Genomic DNA, 19,648 nt, shown 5'->3' on the forward strand with positions numbered 1-19,648 from the left:
CAACTTTGCAGGTATAAAAAGTTGTTTTTTAGTCTCTCAACTATCTAAAAGTTCATGGGTGATAGATTCGGGAGCTACACATCATTTTACACCCCATCTATCACCTTTCATGACATCCATTAGCAACAATCAAAATAAACCAGTTTGTTTACCTGATGGTAGTACTACAACTGTCACACACATTGTTAAAAATGTCTTATCTCCTTTTGTTTCTCTTGAAGATGTTCTTTGTGTGCCAAATTGTTCTTTTAACTTATTATCTGTGAGTAAAATTACCAGTTTGTGCAGTCATCTTCCTCCCCACTTTTTGTGTCTTTCAGGACTTGACCACAAGGAAAATGATTGGATTGGAGGAAATATGTGATGGATTGTATCATTTCATTCATCCGTCAGTTGTTGTTGCTATGACCCGTTCGTCCATTGCCTCTGCTGAGATCTGACACAAAAGACTAGGTCACCCATCTCGAAATAAATTGTCTAGTTTTAAATTAAACAATATTTCTTCATGTCATGTTCATTTCTGTGATATTTACACCATTGCAAAACAGTCCCGTTTACTTTTTTATTCTAGCTCAAATAAATATGATATTTCTTTTGAACTAATCCTTTGTGATATTTGGGGACCGTATGCCACTGCTTCAAACTCTAGAGCACGTTATTTTCTCACTATTGTTGATGACTGCGCACGTTCTACTTGGACTTATTTGATGAGATTCAAGTCTGAAACATACAAATTTTTATCTCATTTATTTAAAATGGTAAAAAATCAGTTCCAATATCATGTTCGTCAAATCCAAACAGATAATGGAATTGAATTCTTATCCAATGTCATGCAAAGCCTATTCAATGAACTTGGCATTGTGTATCAACGAACCTGTGTTCATACCCCACAACAAAATGACATTGATGAACGCAAACATCGGCACCTCTTAAAGGTTGCTCGAGCATTGCGATTTCAAGCAAACCTACCTATAAAAATTTGGGGTGAATGTATTTTAACGGCATGTTACCTAATTAACCGAATGCCCACACCAATTCTCTTTGAAAAAACTCGTTATGAGATTCTCTTAAAAAAACAACCTACCTATGATCATGTTCGTGTGTTTGGATGTCTTTGTTACGTGCATAGCAATGATACTCAATGCCATAAGTTTGATCAATGTTCCAAACAGTTCATCTTTGTAGGATACCCCCTGGGTCAACGAGGAGACATAGTGTTTGACCTTGACACCAAAACCATTTACATCAGTAGGGATGTTATTTTCAGATAAGACGAATTCCCATTCAAATATTTACAACTTTTCCCAACTCATACCCATGCTGTCATCCCAAAACCAGATCTGACATCACTCATGACTTATCTCCACACATCATTGAAACAAGTTATAAAGAGGCTCCTCATATTCCTACCTCACCTCAAGTCTCTCATACAGATTTGCCATCACCTCAAGTGCTTCATCACGACCCATCACCACCGCCTATTCTTCGCCGGTCCACTCACACTCATGTTAACTCACAGAAACTTCAAGACTATATATGCTCTGTTGTCGATTAAAATCCATTACGTCAAGGACTCTCCTCCATCATGCCATCCTTAGGTCAAGCTTACGTTATACAACATTTTCTTACTCCAAACAATTTTAGGAGGCTGTAGATATACAGAGCTAAAATACGGTTTACAATAGCTGTAGATATACATGGTGAGGAGGCTGAGTCTTCTTTAAACCTGATTAGACTGAGTCTTCTTCTGACACGATTAGGAGGCTGAGTCTTCATCGGCTGATGTGGCAAGCCATATTATAATACTCCCCATCAAGCTGAAGTGTGAGTGTGAAGAACACCCAGCTTGCTTAATAGAAAATGAAATTGAGCGTTGCCGAGTGCCTTAGTAAAAATATCTGCAAGTTGAAGTTCGGTGGAGTTATGAGAAGTACAGATTAGCCCTTTCTGGATCTTTTCTCGGATTTGATGGCAATCGATCTCAATGTGTTTCGTACTCTCGTGAAAAATTGGACTTGCGGTGATGTGAAGAGCGGTTGATTGTCACAGTGGAGATGCATTAGTTGAGGATGATGGATGCCCAAATCTGAAAATAATGTTTTCATCCATGTTAACTCACAGGCAGTGGTGGCCATGGAGTGGTATTCAACCTATGCTGATGAACGTGAGACAGTAAATTGTTTCTTCATTCGCCACGACACTGGGTTGGCCCCAAGATAAGTAATGTAACCTGTCGTAGAGCATCGCGTAACATGGCCTGCCACATCAGTCGATGAGGACTCAACCTCCTAATCGTGACAGAAGAAGATTCAGTCTAATCGTGACAGAAGAAGATTCAGTCTAACCATGTCCGAAGAAGACTCAACCTCCTAACCGTGTATATCTACAACTATTGTAAACCGTATTTTAGCGGTGTATTATTAGGATAACTAGCTATTGTTAGAAAATCCCTACAATCAAGGGACTAGTCATTCACCATTTTTGAACAATTTGTATTTAAACACCACTCTTCCTTAATGAAAAGTGATAATTGAAGCTTTTCAATATCGTCTATCTTATCAATTTGTTATTCTCATTGTTTCATTTAAATGCTTTGCGATTAAAGCATCCACTTTAAACTTCAAACATACTAGCTTTCATATTAACAAAGCTTTATCACCGATTGTCTTTTTTTTTGTACAACCCTTCAAAATTCTTCTATAGAGAATATGCCGAAGTTTCATTTGACGTCTTCTAATGTAGGTTCTTTTACTCCTCACATGTCATTTCTTTTGGTTTGGCTCCATCACCGTCAATGAGAGCATATAAATCTTTGCAATATAGACAATCTTCTATTTTAACTTTTTCAAATCAACCAATTATTTTTGTTCAGGCTAATCATCGTGCTTATGTTTGTCTCCGTGATTCACACACATTTTTTTTCTTCCTGTTTTCTTGGAAAAAGAAAGGTATCTAACTAGGCTTGTGATATGACTTATTAGGAAATTGTGTCTTCCCATCTATGCGTGAATCAAAGAGAAATAAGACTTATTTTTAAATATTTATTAAACTGCAATGATATAAAATATGCAAATTTGCACATGATTAAAAATCAACCACAAAACTAAAATATACGTGAAAAAACCTTCAAAAAAGGGAAAAAATAATGGGGCACTACAGTTAAAATCCACTAAGCAATAAAAGAAAAAGTTTATATAAGAGCAAGGCTCTCAACAATCAAAATTCACAAGAGGTTGTTTTGATGCTGAGAAACCCTCAATTAGATTATCTAGGCCTTAATATTTATAAACATGAGAAAAAATAGATTTCAAGTCTTGGAAATAGTACATCTTGTGATGTATAATCTTGACCATCAATTTTCAAGTTTTTCAAGAGTTAATAGATCTACTCGATCTACATTATTTTTTAATATTTAAATTTCATAATTAGAATGAAAATAAATTTTTAGCTCATCATAAAGATTTATGATACTAAAACAACATATTTTGGCATTGTTTGAAGGTGCGATCTTCCTTTGATTGTTTAGGGCATCAACCTCGTACAAACCGCACCCATAAAAGAATTACAATAGTTATTCTCAAATTCAAATAAGAGTAACTTGAAGATTTAAGATCAAGAAAGGAAAAAATACATGATTACCTCTATGATATCAATTTCTTTCTCTTCTTCTCTTTCTCAAAAGAGTAAGCATTGGTCAAGAATTGATCACCTCAATATCAAAATGTATGAATAAAAAGAAAAAACTCTTGAGTCATAAAAATAGTGCATCTTGCAAAACAATATATAGACAATCCATTTTTAATATTTTCATGTTTTCATAGATTTACTTGATTTGATCTATTTTTTAGAGTCTAAAATTAAAGATAAAAATGGAAGTTCAGGGCATTATAAGAATTTTTGACGCCAAAATTATACCTTATGATAAAATTTGGAAGTGCACCTTCCTTTGATTGTTGCAAACCATACCCTTAAATAAAGGGCCTGCAGTAGTCCATTGAGTTATTTTCCATGTAACTATTACTTCTTGTATAAAATTAGGACGTAACAACGAGTTGCTTGTGCATCGAGAGTGAGAGGTGATCATTTGAGCCATCAACGAGCATATTGCAACTTAAAAATGGTTGGTTTTGGCCTCAACAATAACGTCCCAGCCTTCATTCCCACTGTTAATATATAAAAATAAAATAAATAAAAAATATTGATCTTGATTTTAAAATTATATAATACTATTTAAGTGTCTATTTTCTTCATATGAACAAGTTCTATTTTGGTTTTCTCCAAGGTGATCCTCTTTGGTATTGTATCAACTCTTATGCAGCATTTTCTTTTCTTTTTTTTCCTTTCTCCTTGAAAAGATATCTATTATTGATAATTTTCTTTTCCCCTTTCTCTTCGAAAAGATATCTATTGTTGATAATGGTTAGTGAAAAAAGAAACCGGAACTTATAACAAGGTATGATGATGATGAGATATTTTAAGAAATATTCAAAGGAAATACGTCTTCAATATTTTAAATATCAAATAAATTTCTGATCTCGAAAATATCCTGATAAAAACCCTTGCTGACAACATCCCGACAACAATAATTGTCACCAACTGTGCAAGCGCTAAATAGTTTTCTTAGTTTGCAAAGAGACAAAAATCTAAAAGCTTTTTTTTTTTGGTAAGTGACAAAAATCTAAAAGCTGGTATCAATTTAAACAAAATACAGTTTTTACTGACAAACGATAATTGACCTATACATCTCATAATAATTGTAGAGTTCTTCCAAAAACACCTTTTGAAGAAATGTTCAAATCCTACTTGTCCTTCAAAGTAATACATCACGACAAATCTTGCATTTCCATAGATCATGACAAATCTTACACACCCTTCAAACGAAAACATCAAGTAAAGTGTTGCAGGACTTTTAGAGAAAAGACAAGTTTTATTGGAATAGCAAATATCCAGGTTCACATCTGATTCAGGAATGGTTGGTTTCTTTCTCATTAAATTAGTCCAATGTCTCCAATCTAGTGAATCTAGTGAAGCTTAGTCCCTGTTTACAAGGCCAAACAAATCCCCAGTCATCTATATATGCAGGTAAAACTGGTTTCTTTCTTCTTTTTTTGCCAAGTTAACAAGGGTGCGGCAGAAGTGAGCCATAATTGTCTCGGTGTTGCAATGGAAGGGCAGCGAGGTGGTGGCAGCGGCAGTGGTGTGAGTGAGGTGGGAATGATAGCGGTAGCGGTAAAGGTAGCTCCAAGGTGAAAATGCAGTCACAAGAGGTGGTGCTCAGGGGAGTAACAGTAAGGCTGTTTTGGTGGTGGGTCAGAGGGAGACTGCAGTCGTAAGAGGTAAGGCTGTGATGGAGGTGACAAGAGAGAGAGATGAGCAGCAGCACCCACTTACCTGAAAACCAACAGGCTCTGCAGAGCATACTCCCCCATTACATTATTTTCAGCACTTGAGAGAGAGAGAGAGAGAGGTAGCACTCACTTGCCCGGGATATCATTTATCGCATGATTCAGATAGTCTATAATCCATTTAGATGGATGGTTCAGATGAAATTTTTCCATCTAAGAACGATAATAGCACAATGATCATCCAACTAGAAACAAATATATAAGATAACCTCCTAATTTTCTACATTTATTCCACGATATTTCAATAACAAATAATTAAAAACACAAAATTTCAACAGGAACAAAGTTTATATTTCCCATGGGGAGATCTTTTTTCCACACTTTTAACTAAAAATATCACCAACGCCATTCATGGCAATCCCACTACTAAATAATCAGAAAACCCACTCTAAAAAAGAAAGTTTCATAACTAAGCATTTATGGTACCAATATTTATGCATTCTTTATGGCAGCAAGAGCAGACCGAGCACGCAGATTCAGATATATTCCCCTGAAAAAAAAAAGCAACAAAATGATAAAAAGAAAGCAATATGAGTAAATCAATATTGACTTACGAAAATGAAAATTAACACAAACTCAAATAAAAGACTCAAAGATAGTATTTGGAGATGGATGGAAAAGATAAAAACAGAACACACATTTCAGGGACATCTGGTCAATCCAACCCTTATAACAAACTACTATTGACTAGTTGCTATCACGATTAGTGCATGAAAAACTGGAACGGACAATGAAGATCTCAAGCATTTCCCTTTTTACCCCATTGGAATAAAGGAAGAAACAAGCAATTAGAAAAATGAAATAGCTAAAAAGAGACCTTTGCTTGTTTTTACTATCTTTTATCATTCGACAATATATCAGAAATTAATTGGATCCCTCTATCGCATTAGTGATTTGATTCAATGGAAATAGCAATGTTGTGACTATGCCAAGCTTCCTATTGGCTACTACATATATGAATGTACCCAATAGGAGGCGCAGGGAAGAGAATACAAGGAATAAATGAAGAGAACAAATGTTTCCAAGAACCATTATTCGTCACAGAATCAATCTTTTGATTTTTTGCTGTGTGGAATATGTAGCCTTGATACCGTTCATAAATCATTAAATGCAGGTTCCATTCGTAAAAATACTGAATTCAGGTCAGAACCAGTCAGGATTAATAAGAAAGAAAAAGGTGGGGAACAGGTGGAGTAACGTCAATGAATTGATTGAATAAGACCTCTTCAATGAAATTCCAAACCAATAAAAAGCTCATTCAAACAAAAGATAATTATTAACATACATGAATCCACATCCTATAGGATACTCCTTTAGTAGTAAACAATGTTTTAAAAATCACCCGTCCAGATCCAGAATGGATTTGGAGGGTCAACAGGATGATTCCCTCCCATAACCAGGAATCTACCTTAACCATTTTAAAACCGATTGATCCCTTCCTGTAATATGTTTGTTTGATGATTTAAAACATCAAACAAACAAATTATAGATTGGGGTAAATCATTTATTAACCTTTTTTCTTTTCTTTTTTTCATTTTCCTTTTTTTTGGGTTGGATTGTCGATTCAGCAGATCTGGATTGCCTAATTTGGCCAAATCTGGATCGGTACCGTGAAGGGCCAATCCGTATTTTAAACCACTGGTAGTAAAGTATGTTATGGTATATCAACTCTTAGAAATCAAATAGCCCACCTAATGCAAATCGGTTTTGGGCAGAGGTAGTGCTTGTTATTTGGGTTGGGATACAACTTTAAAGGATTAATTCCAAACCAGTGTGTGTGTGTGTGTGTGTGTGTGTGTGTGTGTGTGTGAGAGAGAGAGAGAGAGAGAGAGAGAGAGAGAGAGAGAGAGAGAGACTTTTTTTTGTAAGAAAACAGAACAAAATAAAAAAGGGATAAAATGGGTGGTTTAGATTTGGAACAAGGACAGTGTATTAAAGACTACTCACCAGCATGACGCAACAAAGCTGTGGAAGAGAACACGGAATTGTAAGGGCACGTACGTATAGTTCACCCAACCAACTATTGGCCAAAACTGCCAAGGCATGTTTACAATGATCAGTTCAATATAATATCTAAAAAAGACAATGCAATACGAAATTATTGGCAGGAAAATATGCTAAAGACAAGATCAGAACTGCATACCCTCCAAGACATCAATTGAACAGAGGGATAGTCTTTCTTTACTTTATTCTTGACTAATCCAAATGATCTTCCTAGATGTCAAGAAAGATGGTACATTGTAAGCTTGGTGAGAGGCGAGATATGATGAGGATGATAAGATAGTGAGATACTTCTTGAGTGAGAGAGAGAGAGAGAGAGAGAGAGAGAGAGAGAGAGATTTTCATGCAAACAACACAAATAAAAAAAAGAAGAAGGTATTCCTCCAGGTGAGTACTTGGAAACTTTTGATCCCTCATAGAGCAAGTAATAAATTTTAAAATATCAAAATGGGAAATGCATGAATGAATAACTCATTCAAATGCCTTTGAGTTGTTTGTTGTAGTAACAAAAATTTATTAATAGAAACATGTATGAGAAACATAGCACATGAAAACGTTACAATCATATTGTAGCGAAAAATAAGCTGAGAACACAATCCACCCTAGTAACCAAAAATGAGCTAGGGTATCTGCATCTAAATTGGCTTCTTCACTGTAAGCGTATATAGATATTGAACTTCTAGAAACCAGAAATCTCAAGAATATCCTCAAACACATCCATCAATCTGCACAACAAGGGGGACTAACAAAAATCAGGAATCCTTCTCTAACAAACTCAAGAATCTCTCCTCCCTTTCAAGTGCAATTTAAAATGACAACAGCAAACAACTCTTCCTCCAACAATCTCAGGACAAATCAGCACCTTGTCATCCATGTTCCAATTCACTGGTACTATTTTTAATAACAGAAGATAGATGCTAAACCATCATAGGATAACCAGGCACACAACAACCTAGTCTACAATGAAACCCAATATAAGATCAGACCACCTCTTAAGCTAGTCCCCACCTCTTGCTTGTAGCTCTCGTTGCCCCAGCACAACCCCTCACTCTGGTTTTCTAAGGTTCAAGAGAATTTTCTCCCTCAACAAACTTGACTAGCCAACAGAAGAAACAGGCAACACCTTTCTGTAATCCACAGTAAGATTTTGCATTGGAAAGTATAGGGGTTGATTGATAAGGACTTACTCTCCACAACCAGGCCATAATACATCATGAAGACGAAGTTGTTCCAAGGGTTTGAAGTTAACTGTTCCACGAGTACCTGAATTAGAAAGTCATATCAGTATTTCATGTACAAACCATGTGACAAACAGTCCAAAAAAACAATCGTATAACTTTTAAATTTCATATGCATGTGAGTACATGCATCTTCACAAGCAATCATCCGATTGAGACTGAATAAAGAAGATAATTTCTTTCAAACCACTTGGAAAGATGGTCAAGGAAACTAAAGTTCCATGAACTCAATACTTTGGGGAAAACATGTCTCTGATTAAACATTACAGAAACTGGTATTATCATGTTACCTGCCTGGACTTCATCAGAAACATGCACAACCCCCATCCCACCCCCGACATACAAGCGTGTATGCTAATGCACACATGCACAGAGACACACACATGTACACAAAGACACACACATGCAAACAAAGACACACAGACACGTGCATGAAGGACATTCCACCTACATTTCTCATATATTTCTACCCCTTTTTTTTAAGATCTGCCAAGTACCCTGGCATATTCCCTTGCATTTCCTCCAAATTTTATTTTCTATAAAGTAAATGATTTCATTTCCACTAGATTTATAGATGTGATCAACCCCAGAATTCTTAGTTCATAAAAACTCAAGGATCTTCCAAACAATTATTCCATGGATTTTCAAATTCTCATTTTCCAAATCATGTCAATTTAGACAGCCCTTTTTGCACCCATTCCCCAGATCACCAATGTACTTGTTGGCCCTTCTCACAAGTATGTTTTTACAGAACACGATCAACAGAAACATGGCAAATTTATTGAAAGAAGACCCTCAAGAAATGCTAAAATCCAATTAAGTTATGGATAGAGTATAAATGGCATTCCAGTACCTTCTTGAGTGTTGTCTTACTGTCCTTTTTGCCCTTGAATATGATATCCATCAACTTATGCAGAAAGTGCCCAAAAGGTCCACCATAGGCAAAACCATATAGCTGCATTCAGAAAAGAATGCCTTATACTCAAAACCAGAAATAAAAAAACTGCCATGCCAACTCAGAATTGCCTGAATCGGCATGCTTTCGGGACCCTAGCAATTCCAGAGGGAGTCTGCAAAAAATTGGAGAAGGCTCCCAAGCCTAGGGTCTCTGACTATGACTTGCCGGATTCTCTGATTTGCTCAGGCTCAGAATCCTGGTGAGTCCGAGCCCGAGTCCACAATTTGAAATAATTTCGAATTCTAGTAGACAAAAACAACAGAAGAATGTTCAATTTTATTGATGCCTCCTTACACAATCACAAACTTTTATACTTCCATTTCATATAAAAGAAATGTAAAAACCAAGAGAGGAGGAGGCAACCATATAAAGTATAAGACAGAATCACTTTCTCGTTTCAAATTTTCAATTCATGATAGCCAAAGATGTAACTCAAAGGAAAGCACGGGAAGGGAGTGGGCAAGCCCAAGCTTCATTCCCCAACAATTCCAGTTTACTCACAGTCAGACTGTAGTCCAGTATACAGAATTACTACAAGCATGTCCCTTTCACTTATTTCCCTTTCACTTATTTTAGCACAACAAAAAAGAAACAAATCTGCAAAACATAGTCCCCTTAACATGAAAATATATGTAAAGGTGTATAAAATAAGAATTAGCCCCAGTAAAAGTCTCGAACAAGGAAAACAATGGAAAATCCAAATAAATAAACAAAAAAAAAGAAAAGAAAAATAAATAAATAGAGAAATCAAATACCACAAAAGTTCCTGTTCTGATCAACTTTGGATGAAAAACCATTTAACAGGTATTAAATGCAATCACTTTTGAATTCAGGAAAATCCAATTCCAATAAATGATGATTAAAAGTGGTCTTAACAAAAGAGAAATAGAAAGAGTTCAGAAAACATGGAATCCAAGAATTCTCTATAGAATTCTAGTCAGATAAAATAATCCCAATTCAGGTATAATGTTAACCAATTATTCAGAAACTATTAATAAGGGAAAAACTCTTTGATCTTCATGTTCATTCTACATGAGGATTCGCCGCGGCGTTTGAAGTTCCTCAATAAAGATTATCCAAAAATTACATTTCAAAAAGGATGAAACTTAGAAGAGAAAAAAGGATTTCAACATGTACAAAATTACTTCCTTTCAACAACTGGCAAAAAAAAGAAAGGAAATTGAAACCAAATAAAATAAACAACCAACTCAAAAGCGATAATTTTACAGTCTTTAACCTGATAACGCAGAATAGTCTCACTAACTCTAAATACGAACAATCTTTCATATGATGAAAAGGAAAATAAAGTTAAAAACACAGAACAAATAGAAAGCTTCTAAATTATAAAGATAGAGAGAAAAGGAAAAGACAAAAAACAAAATGAATTACAATCAAATCATGCTTTAGCCTTTACTCATCAACCTACCATTACAAGAAGAAGCCTCCTCAACTGAAGCTTCTTTAAACCAGAGATCTTCTGAGCCATGAAATCACTACATCCAGCCAAACAACCAGCAGTGATAGCCTGCAGAAAATTTTAAAAAAATGAAATCAAAAGATCTAGAAAACATCAAAATCCGAATTTTGAAATGAAAAAAAAGAAGAAAGAACTCTCAAGAAACCTTTGTTCTCAAAGGATGAAGTTGCAGTTGCAACAGATATTGGTGCCATGTCGTCTTCACAACGTCCGCCATTAAACCAGACCTCCCTGTTTCCCAATTTTCAGAGCGTTTCCTTCAGTGTTTGCAATTCCATTAAAATAAATAAATGAACAAAATCACGTTGGTTTTCAAAGGTTAAAGAGAGCTTCTTTCCTACTTGATTCCACGATGTCAAAGCAAGATCCCTCTCTGGTTTTCTAGGGTTTCAAAACGCAGAGACCGCCATTAAATCGTATTTGACTTTATATGTTTTTAGGGTTTCAGGATAAGCTATTTGCAAAGACCACCATGAACGGGAAAGAGCTCTCCCTCTTCCTATTTTGAAGGATTTCAGACATGGTCAGAGTGGGGAGACCAACGCGAAATTTTCAAAAATTCGAAGCGGCCCCACATAACTTCGACAACGACAGGTGAGTCCGAACTCTGGTCATTTCTAAATTTCGATTTTGTCCCTTCTGATGGTCTTATGTCCTGTCATTTTTACCTTTCGCCGTCACGTTTTAGGTTTTTCCGAATTTGGGGTTGGCAAAATTTCAATTATCGTCTTGCGGATTATGAAAACGTGGGTAGTCCTTTGGTCCATCTCTGTCCACTCAAGAGATGGATGGTGGTGGAGATACACAAGGTATGTTTCACTCCCCCATCAATAAAATCCCTCTCTATCACCATTTGCACAATGTTGGATGGTGATGAAATGCTTCCTCCGTATTTCATGAAAATTGGGAATATATTAAGGGATTTTATACTGTGAGACTATTTATTTTTAGTACTAGAATGTCGTAAATCATTTAGTCGCGAGATGTGAAATCCAATAAATGAAAGTGTATTACAAAATTTGAGAAATTTTATTTTGGATTATTTGTCCAAACAATGACACACATTCAATCACTTAATTTTAAATTTAATGGTCAATGATGATTGTGATCTCCATATATCAAAATAAATAATAATACCATTATATATACTACCACATAATAAAAGAAAAATATACGCTTGTATAAGCCATGATATACAAATAATAATCACCCTTAACCTACGTATATGAAATTGAGCAGTTGATAAAGAGAGCCAGCTCTAGCCCACCTTGAAGAGGGCGTTTTTTGTTTTTAGGGGTAATTCAATTGAATAGACAAGCCCCTACTCGTATTTTCATATAAATTAGTTTTTTTTTTTTTTTGAGTAATTTAATAGAAAAAATAAATTCCTACCTGTCTTTTCAAATTAATTTGAGAGTTAGTTTTTTGAAAGCGTCAGATGATAGTGGTAGGATCGAAAACACAACGTGGCGACTAAGTATGTCAGCCCTTTCCTTGAAGTGGGATTGGTGAGGGAGGAAAGTGCTCTAACTTTTCCACCGAACCCAAACGCAAGGAGGGGGAAATTTTCAAGCTACGTCCATCTCTCCTCTCTCTCACGCACATGGGGCAATTTTCTCTGATCGTCTTCTAGTGGCCATAGTCGCCATGAGGGGATCGATCAAGGATAGAAATTTCCGCCAAATTTTAAAAAAATATAAAAATAAGAGTGGATATCCTCATTCCTTTATGCTATTCCTTGTGATGAACCACCTAAGTGCTTTATTTTTTATGCCTTTCATAGGAACCGGCTTTGCATTAAATGTTAAGCCAAACTTTATATACAATCATATAATAAGCCAAAAGGTTAGGCAAAAAAGTATAGCATGGGCTTAACCGGCTATAGCTTGACAATTTGCAACGCTACATCTTAGGCTCAATTTTTATAAGCGATCCTCTTCCCATTGACCCATAATAATAATAAAAAGAAAAAAAAAAAAAAAAAGATTCTCAAGTGATATATAAATACTCCTGGGACCCCAAATTTTGGATTGAATTTGTATTTGCCTTATGCTTTATGGTCTTAACTCCGCACATGTACCATCAATCCTACTTTTGTTCTAAGAACATAAAATATAAAAAAGATCACATTTAAATAACACTCAAATCATACTCTTCTCTTCAATGTGGGAATAAAAACCTACACTTAATTTTTCTACAAATTAAAAAATTTAGAAAAACCACTCAAAACATTATATCATTTTGAGATACAATAAACTATTCTACAAAAACCAAAAATATTAACAATGGATTCTCGAACTTTAGAAAATACTCCTAATTAAGTTTCTTGCTTAAGGGAGTATATGTACAAATGCTTATGTGGAAGTGTGCTATTGCTGCTCGATAAAATTTATAATAGCCTAATTATTTACGATATTGCAATTCCACTATGAAAAATGTTTTCAATAGTATCATCATCATCGTCAGAACCTTTTTCCAACTATTTGGGGTCGGCTACATGAATCCCGATTCACTATTCTGCTCTATTAATGGTTATATCCTCAATGAGGCCATAAATCTCCATATAGTTTCTCACTACTTTCAATCATGTCCTTTTGAGTTTATCTTTTGTCTTTTTTTAGCCTTCTATTTGAACTAATTCACTCCTCTTAATAGACGCGAGTTATGACTGCTAAGTTATTAGCTCAACCTATGAGCTGATGGAATAGTATAAGCCCAATGGCCCAGATTGAATCTAAGTCGATCTGATGGTCATAACCTCATCTCATAATGTAATTTTAATATTTTTTCTACAAATCCAAACTATATGAAATTTGAGGCGTCCATTCTTTTTATCATGACACACTTAATAAAAATATTTAACAAATTATCCACAAAAAATAAATTAATCAAAATACCCCTGAAAGTTTCAGGGATATTTTGATTTATTTATTTTCATGAAGTTTTAGGGGGGAGTTGGGGTGGGACCCATTCCATCTTGGATTCGATTCAGTCCTAACCGATTCTAATATAAATTAAAAAATACACTGTTAAATGGTGAAGGAAAAAACAAAAAAGCAAAAAAAACATGCCCCAGGAAAACACTTGATTGTTTTACAATGAACTGGACAGGTTCGATACAAACTACCTGATTCTACATAAACTAGGTGATCCTCTAGTTCTAAGACTATAGTTAACCATAACTTTTCTTATTTGGGTGAAGTTGGTTTGTCCGACGACGCACATATTTATACATGTCTCCCGTCTCAGATCCATCTCAAATTGAATATGGGTAATAAATAATGCTTAGACACAAAAATACTAGAAACAAATGTTTATCAACCATATACTATTGAAATAAGATGCCGCTCAAAAATCATCTACAAGAGAATGTTCAAACATTGGAAAACCTTCCAATTGGTCATCTCTACCTCGAGTTATAGGGATATGAAGAGGAAAATAATTTCAAGTTCTAAAAATAGCGTATCTTATAACGAGTTATCTAAACTGTCTTATTTCAAGATTTTCAAGTGTTTATAGATATGTTTGTTTGTACCAATTTAAGAATTCAAATTTTAGTAACTAGCGATAGAAATAGATTTTCATGCCATCATAAGATTTCCAACATCCAAAATACATCTATAGGTAAAATTTAGTAGTGCGTGCAATATAAATAGTAAACCTCGTCCTTTTTAAAGAAAAAGTTCATATAAGGCTGTAACCTTAGAATGTAGAAAAAAGTTACATCTCAAAATTCCATCAAAAATGTTATTCTGATGCTAAAAACCCCTCATTAATCATCTCGACCTCAAGATGTATGAATATGAAAAAAAAATACAGTACAAAAACTTGTACATCTTGTAATATGCATTATCTAGACCGTCAATTCTCAGAATTTTCATCTGTCTGTATATTTGCTTGATCCTTACCACTTTTTGAGTTTTAAATTTCATAATTAGATGTGAAGTAGACTTTTAGGTCATCATTGAAATTTTCCACACCAAAATTACATCTTTTGACGAGCTCTAAAAGTGCGCCTTGACACTTTATACAACATTTTTTAAAAGGTGTGGTTTCTATAAGGTTGTAACTTTAAACAATCCAATTAAGGCGTACCTCCAAATTTTATCATAACATGTAATTTTCATGTAAAAAAATCTTAAGATTATCTCAAAATCTATTTTGATATCTAATTATAAATTTTAAACTTCAAAAATGGTTAAAATAAAGTAGATCTATAAATATATAAAAAAGTTGAAAATGGACGGTGTAGATAACGTTGCAAGATGCACTATCTCTTAGACTCAAAATCTTTTTTTCTTTTCATATTCATACATCTCGATGTCGAGATGATCAATTAGAGAGTTTTTCAACATTAAAACTACCATTTTCAATGGATTTTTGAGGTGCATCTTTATTTCTATATTTTAAAATTACAACCTTATATAAATTATTTCATTTTTTGAATTTCTTTTTTGCACCATGCATTTCACTTCTCATGGTTTGTACCATTTATAGAGGTACAAAACAAAAAAAAATCTATGAAACAACCAACTAAACTCTATTTCCAGTGAAAGGGCTAAAATTGTGTATCATAGCCGAACGTGCTACACGACGTGGACCATATCCACGCCTTTCATGTTTTATTTTCTTTTAGTTTGATGCTTTGTTATTTAATTACAAAGTGAGTTGACTGAATTAAATTTCCCAATCTAGTGGGGAAATTTTAACATATGCCAAAGAGCTCTCCCCATAATCATCAATATGGGGGCAAGCTTTCTAGGTTTTTCCTACAGCATAAAACTTATATACTTCCCCTTTATCCAACCGTCCATTCTGAATGGAGGGCTAAGATTGTCCCAATCACAATGTCACGTCTCTACACTATTTTATTTTAAATTTTTTCCTATAAACTATTTTGATACCAAAGTTTTGACGTCCAATCCTCTATTAAATGTTAGAATTCGTGGGAGTATAATGGAGAATGGAGAGAGAAAAAGAGATAACACAACATTATGGGGTTCAGGCCGAAGCCTTACGTCTACGGATTCAAGGCTCAATTGGCTACATCTTCACTATTTTGGATGAATGTTTACATCAATAAGTACATCTATATATAGAGGACAATCACACAATTACAAGAGATAAATATGGTATGATTCTTGGAGATACAGGTAAATAGTAGGAGGCCTTATCATCAAACTAACTTAATGACTAAAGAACTTTGACTTGGTCTCTTCTTATCTTCTAGATACCTAATCATATCAAGAGATATATACCCATACATCCATAATGATGTACATCAATATGAACCAGAGATATCCATATCCTAACACTCCCCCCAAACTCAAGATGCTTTGGCACAAAACAGTTGGAGTTTGCACAGTAGGAAGTTGCTTAAAGAATTACGTTCGATCTGCAGGTGCAAGGCGTGATCGATAGAAGTAGTGGTCTCCATCCCAAAAACATTCGGAATCAAGTAACGAAAAACTCGATTAAAAGACATGATCGAATAACGGAAAGAAATTTGATCATCTCACAGGATGGAGCAACGAAAACTCCATCATCCAACAAGATTGAGTAATGGAACACTCAATCATCATTCAACACGATTGAGTAACGAAACACTCAATCATTGAAACATAGGCATCTGACGGGGACAAGATCGAGTAAACCTGATCATCATACATGATGGAGTAATGAAAAACTCCATCATCAAACATGATCAAGTAACGAAAAACTTGATCATCATCTAGGATCGAGAAATTCGATCATCAACCAGGATAGAGTAAACTCGATCATCACAAAGGATGGAGTAACGGAAAGCTCCATCATCAAACGTGATCACGTAACGGAAAACATGATCATCATCCAGGAACGAAAAATTTGAACATCAAACGGGATTACGTAGAGCTTCGGCCTGAACTATATAAATGTTGTATTCTCTCTTCTTCTCTCTCCATTATCCATTATACTCTCACAAATTCTAACATAGTATCAGAGCTAGGTTCCTCAATCTCAATCGTAGGCTGTGAGGTGGCCAAACTCTTATCGTCTGCGTTGCAGGGCCCCTGATCTGTGGAGTGAGAAACACCACACCCTCTGTCCTTTTTCTTCCCCAATGGAGTCAACTAGTGAAGGCAACGATGACATTGCTTACCTGAAAGAAAAACGCCAATGCTTAGAAGAACACATCGAGAACCAGAGATATCCATATCCTAACATTAAACCTGCACTAGCGAAAAATATAAAAAACATATTTTCAATAAAATAAAATGATCAAAATACCCCTGAAAGATTCAAAAAATATTTTGGTCATTATATTTTATCGAAAAATTATTTTTAATATTTTTTATAGGTGCGCCCTAATGAGAAGATGGTACGTACTAAATTTCATATTCATATAATTTTTATAAAAAAAATTAAAAATAAAATACTTTGAGATGTCGGATTTAAGATCAAACGGTGGGTGGCTCTTTTGATCAAAATTGGACGGCTCGATGGTAGGGGAAGCATAAATCTTCTATGTTGTCGGAAAAATATAGAAACCTTTCCCATGACGTAAATGGGCACTCTCCAATATCTTTCATGGTGAACATGTTCTCTATGGCGACTATTAAAATTGGAATTGTAAAATATTACTTCTTCTCATTAGATATCAAATTGGATGGCTTGGAGTGTGTTTTGAAATTCAATTTTGTTTTTTTTTTTAACTTTGGATCTAGTCAATGATGTTCTTACAACTACTTGATTTGAAATTTGACTGATAAGAATATTTGTAATCTCCTTGTACTAAAAGTAAATGGTTTCTTTATATACATTTCTATCAAAATTTCAATAAATTTAGTGTTACACTATTCATGTTTTTTATAAGGATTTTATTATAGGACACAGTTTCTACATGAACATGTAGAAATGAGTCCCCTCTTAAAAATCGATGTTTGAGATGGATTTTTGGACCACTTTTAAGGATATATAATCTCTAACATGAAAATCATGAATATGGGAAAATAAATAAGTTTTTTAAGAAAAAAATAATAGTTTTATAAAAAAAACGTCTGAACCGTTAGTTAGTTTCAACTATTTTTAGATGGACTGCCCATTTGTATCCATCTTTAAAATAGATGATTTATACCTTTGGGGGATGTAGAAATGCGTCCCCCACCTCATGAAACAATTTTTCTTTATTATAATATTTAGAACTTAGAAGTGAACACCTATTCATCTTTTGATACGCAATTGCAACGATGCTAACTTATGATTATTTATCTTTTGATAGATATTTTAAAATTAAATCAAAGAATGTAGGTAGAATCTTAAATAGTTCATTTTGCATAGATATCTAGATAAATTTATTTTTTATTATTATATTTATTCTTTGTGGTTAATCAAAGTTAGACAATTGTTTCAAGCAATTTTTCAAAACCTAGATTGGTGGGATGGTTTACCGATTTGAGTTAGTGATCTAAAAAAAAATGCTAGAAAAATAATAATTAAAATTAGGGGCTTTTGCTGAAAATTAGGGGGGACTCAATAAATAATTAGATAAACTTAAAAAAGGAAAAAAAAAGATGCAAAGGAGGTGTTGGGGGGGACTGGACCAATGCTGGTACCTTCCCAAAATCACATCGATCCCAGCTGGTTTTCAATCTACATTGGTGATTCCCGTTCCAAATCAATGGGTTTTGAAACAATGGTTTCAAGTTTGAAAACCAAATTACTTTAGCTTGTTTAACCATATAAAAGAAAGTTAATTAATAATAAAGAAACAAATGACAGTAGAAAAGTAATAAAGAAATAAATGAGACTCTCTTTCTCTCTCTCTCTCAAGGCAATCAAGTTACTCTCTATTTTTTTTTTTTTGGAAAATATAATATAAGATGTTGAAACATCTTACAAAATCTTTTTTGGAAAATATAATATAAGATGTTGAAATATCTTACAAAATCATTAAAGCGATCAAATGATCATAAGTAACGTTTGAGTATTACTTTTTCTTTTTAATTTCAGTTAGGGACCTATTGAAAGAAATAAAAAATTCTTAAATTGTCGTTGTTTAGAATTGAGGAGGAAAATCATGAATAGTTTAGTAATTGGACCCAAGAGTCTCCAACTTAACATAAAAAATACTCACGCTTATTCAGTGTTACAAATAAAAAATACATAATTTAAGAATAAAAATAAGAAACAACTTAGGGTATTTTTGTTTTTAGCACCCAAATGCCTTGCATATATCAAATGATAAAAGTACTTTTAATCGCTCCTCATTACTAATCTTGAAGAGTGTGTTCCTTATGTATCATTACTAATCTTGAAGAGTGTGTTCCTCATGTATCATGAGGAACAACTAGGGGTAGTTTTATCTTTCAGGTAGAGGGCACTTTAGCGGTCAAATTACTAAAACGTCCATAATTGATTGTCCTTTTTAATACTGAACAAGAGCGATTGTGAATTTTTTTTTTTTTTTGAGAAGTTATCGAAGTGAAATAAAAGAAAAGAAAAGAAATAACCTCTGACCATTTGATCCCTTGTTTGATTTTGTAAAAAGTTTCTAACGCTTAGATAATTATTTCCCTTTTTGTTGTCTTGT

At 34.2% G+C, this 19,648-nt stretch overlaps 1 protein-coding gene across 4 annotated transcripts; it reads right to left on the reverse strand.

The window, feature by feature from the left end:
- Positions 1-5,674: 5,674 nt before the first annotated feature.
- Positions 5,675-11,553, reverse strand: LOC18447273 (Peroxisomal membrane 22 kDa (Mpv17/PMP22) family protein). Of its 4 annotated transcripts, none has more exons than XM_011629848.3 (8): positions 11,421-11,553; positions 11,225-11,310; positions 11,029-11,127; positions 9,498-9,599; positions 8,594-8,669; positions 7,549-7,619; positions 7,353-7,438; positions 5,675-5,895 (listed from the first exon to the last, which is right to left on the reverse strand). In XM_011629848.3, the coding sequence occupies exons 2-8, from the start codon at positions 11,294-11,296 to the stop codon at positions 5,838-5,840; spliced, it is 564 nt and encodes a 187-aa protein (XP_011628150.1). In that variant the 5' UTR covers positions 11,297-11,310; positions 11,421-11,553; the 3' UTR covers positions 5,675-5,837. The 4 variants fall into 4 exon arrangements, with proteins under 4 accessions (XP_011628150.1, XP_011628151.1, XP_088728529.1 ...); XM_011629849.3 differs by having other exon boundaries at positions 11,225-11,336; XM_088872403.1 differs by lacking the exon at positions 7,549-7,619.
- Between the last annotated feature and the right edge of the window lie 8,095 nt (positions 11,554-19,648).

The sequence above is a fragment of the Amborella trichopoda genome, chromosome 7, assembly GCF_054954075.1.
Source record: "Amborella trichopoda isolate Santa Cruz 75 chromosome 7, AtrichopodaSantaCruz75HAP2 v2.0, whole genome shotgun sequence".
Taxonomy (NCBI): domain Eukaryota; kingdom Viridiplantae; phylum Streptophyta; class Magnoliopsida; order Amborellales; family Amborellaceae; genus Amborella; species Amborella trichopoda.

What these genes read in the sequence shown, in the direction of transcription:
- LOC18447273 (XM_011629848.3), bottom strand. Translation starts at nt 11,296, where the DNA reads ATGGCGGACGTTGTGAAGACGACATGGCACCAATATCTGTTGCAACTG. An exon ending in TTCATCCTTTGAGAACAAAG is followed by an intron (nt 11,128 to 11,224) that starts GTTTCTTGAGAG and finishes AATTTTCTGCAG; the next exon opens with GCTATCACTGCTGGTTGTTT. An exon ending in AGCTTTGTTGCGTCATGCTG is followed by an intron (nt 5,896 to 7,352) that starts GTGAGTAGTCTT and finishes TTTTTTTTTCAG; the next exon opens with GGGAATATATCTGAATCTGC.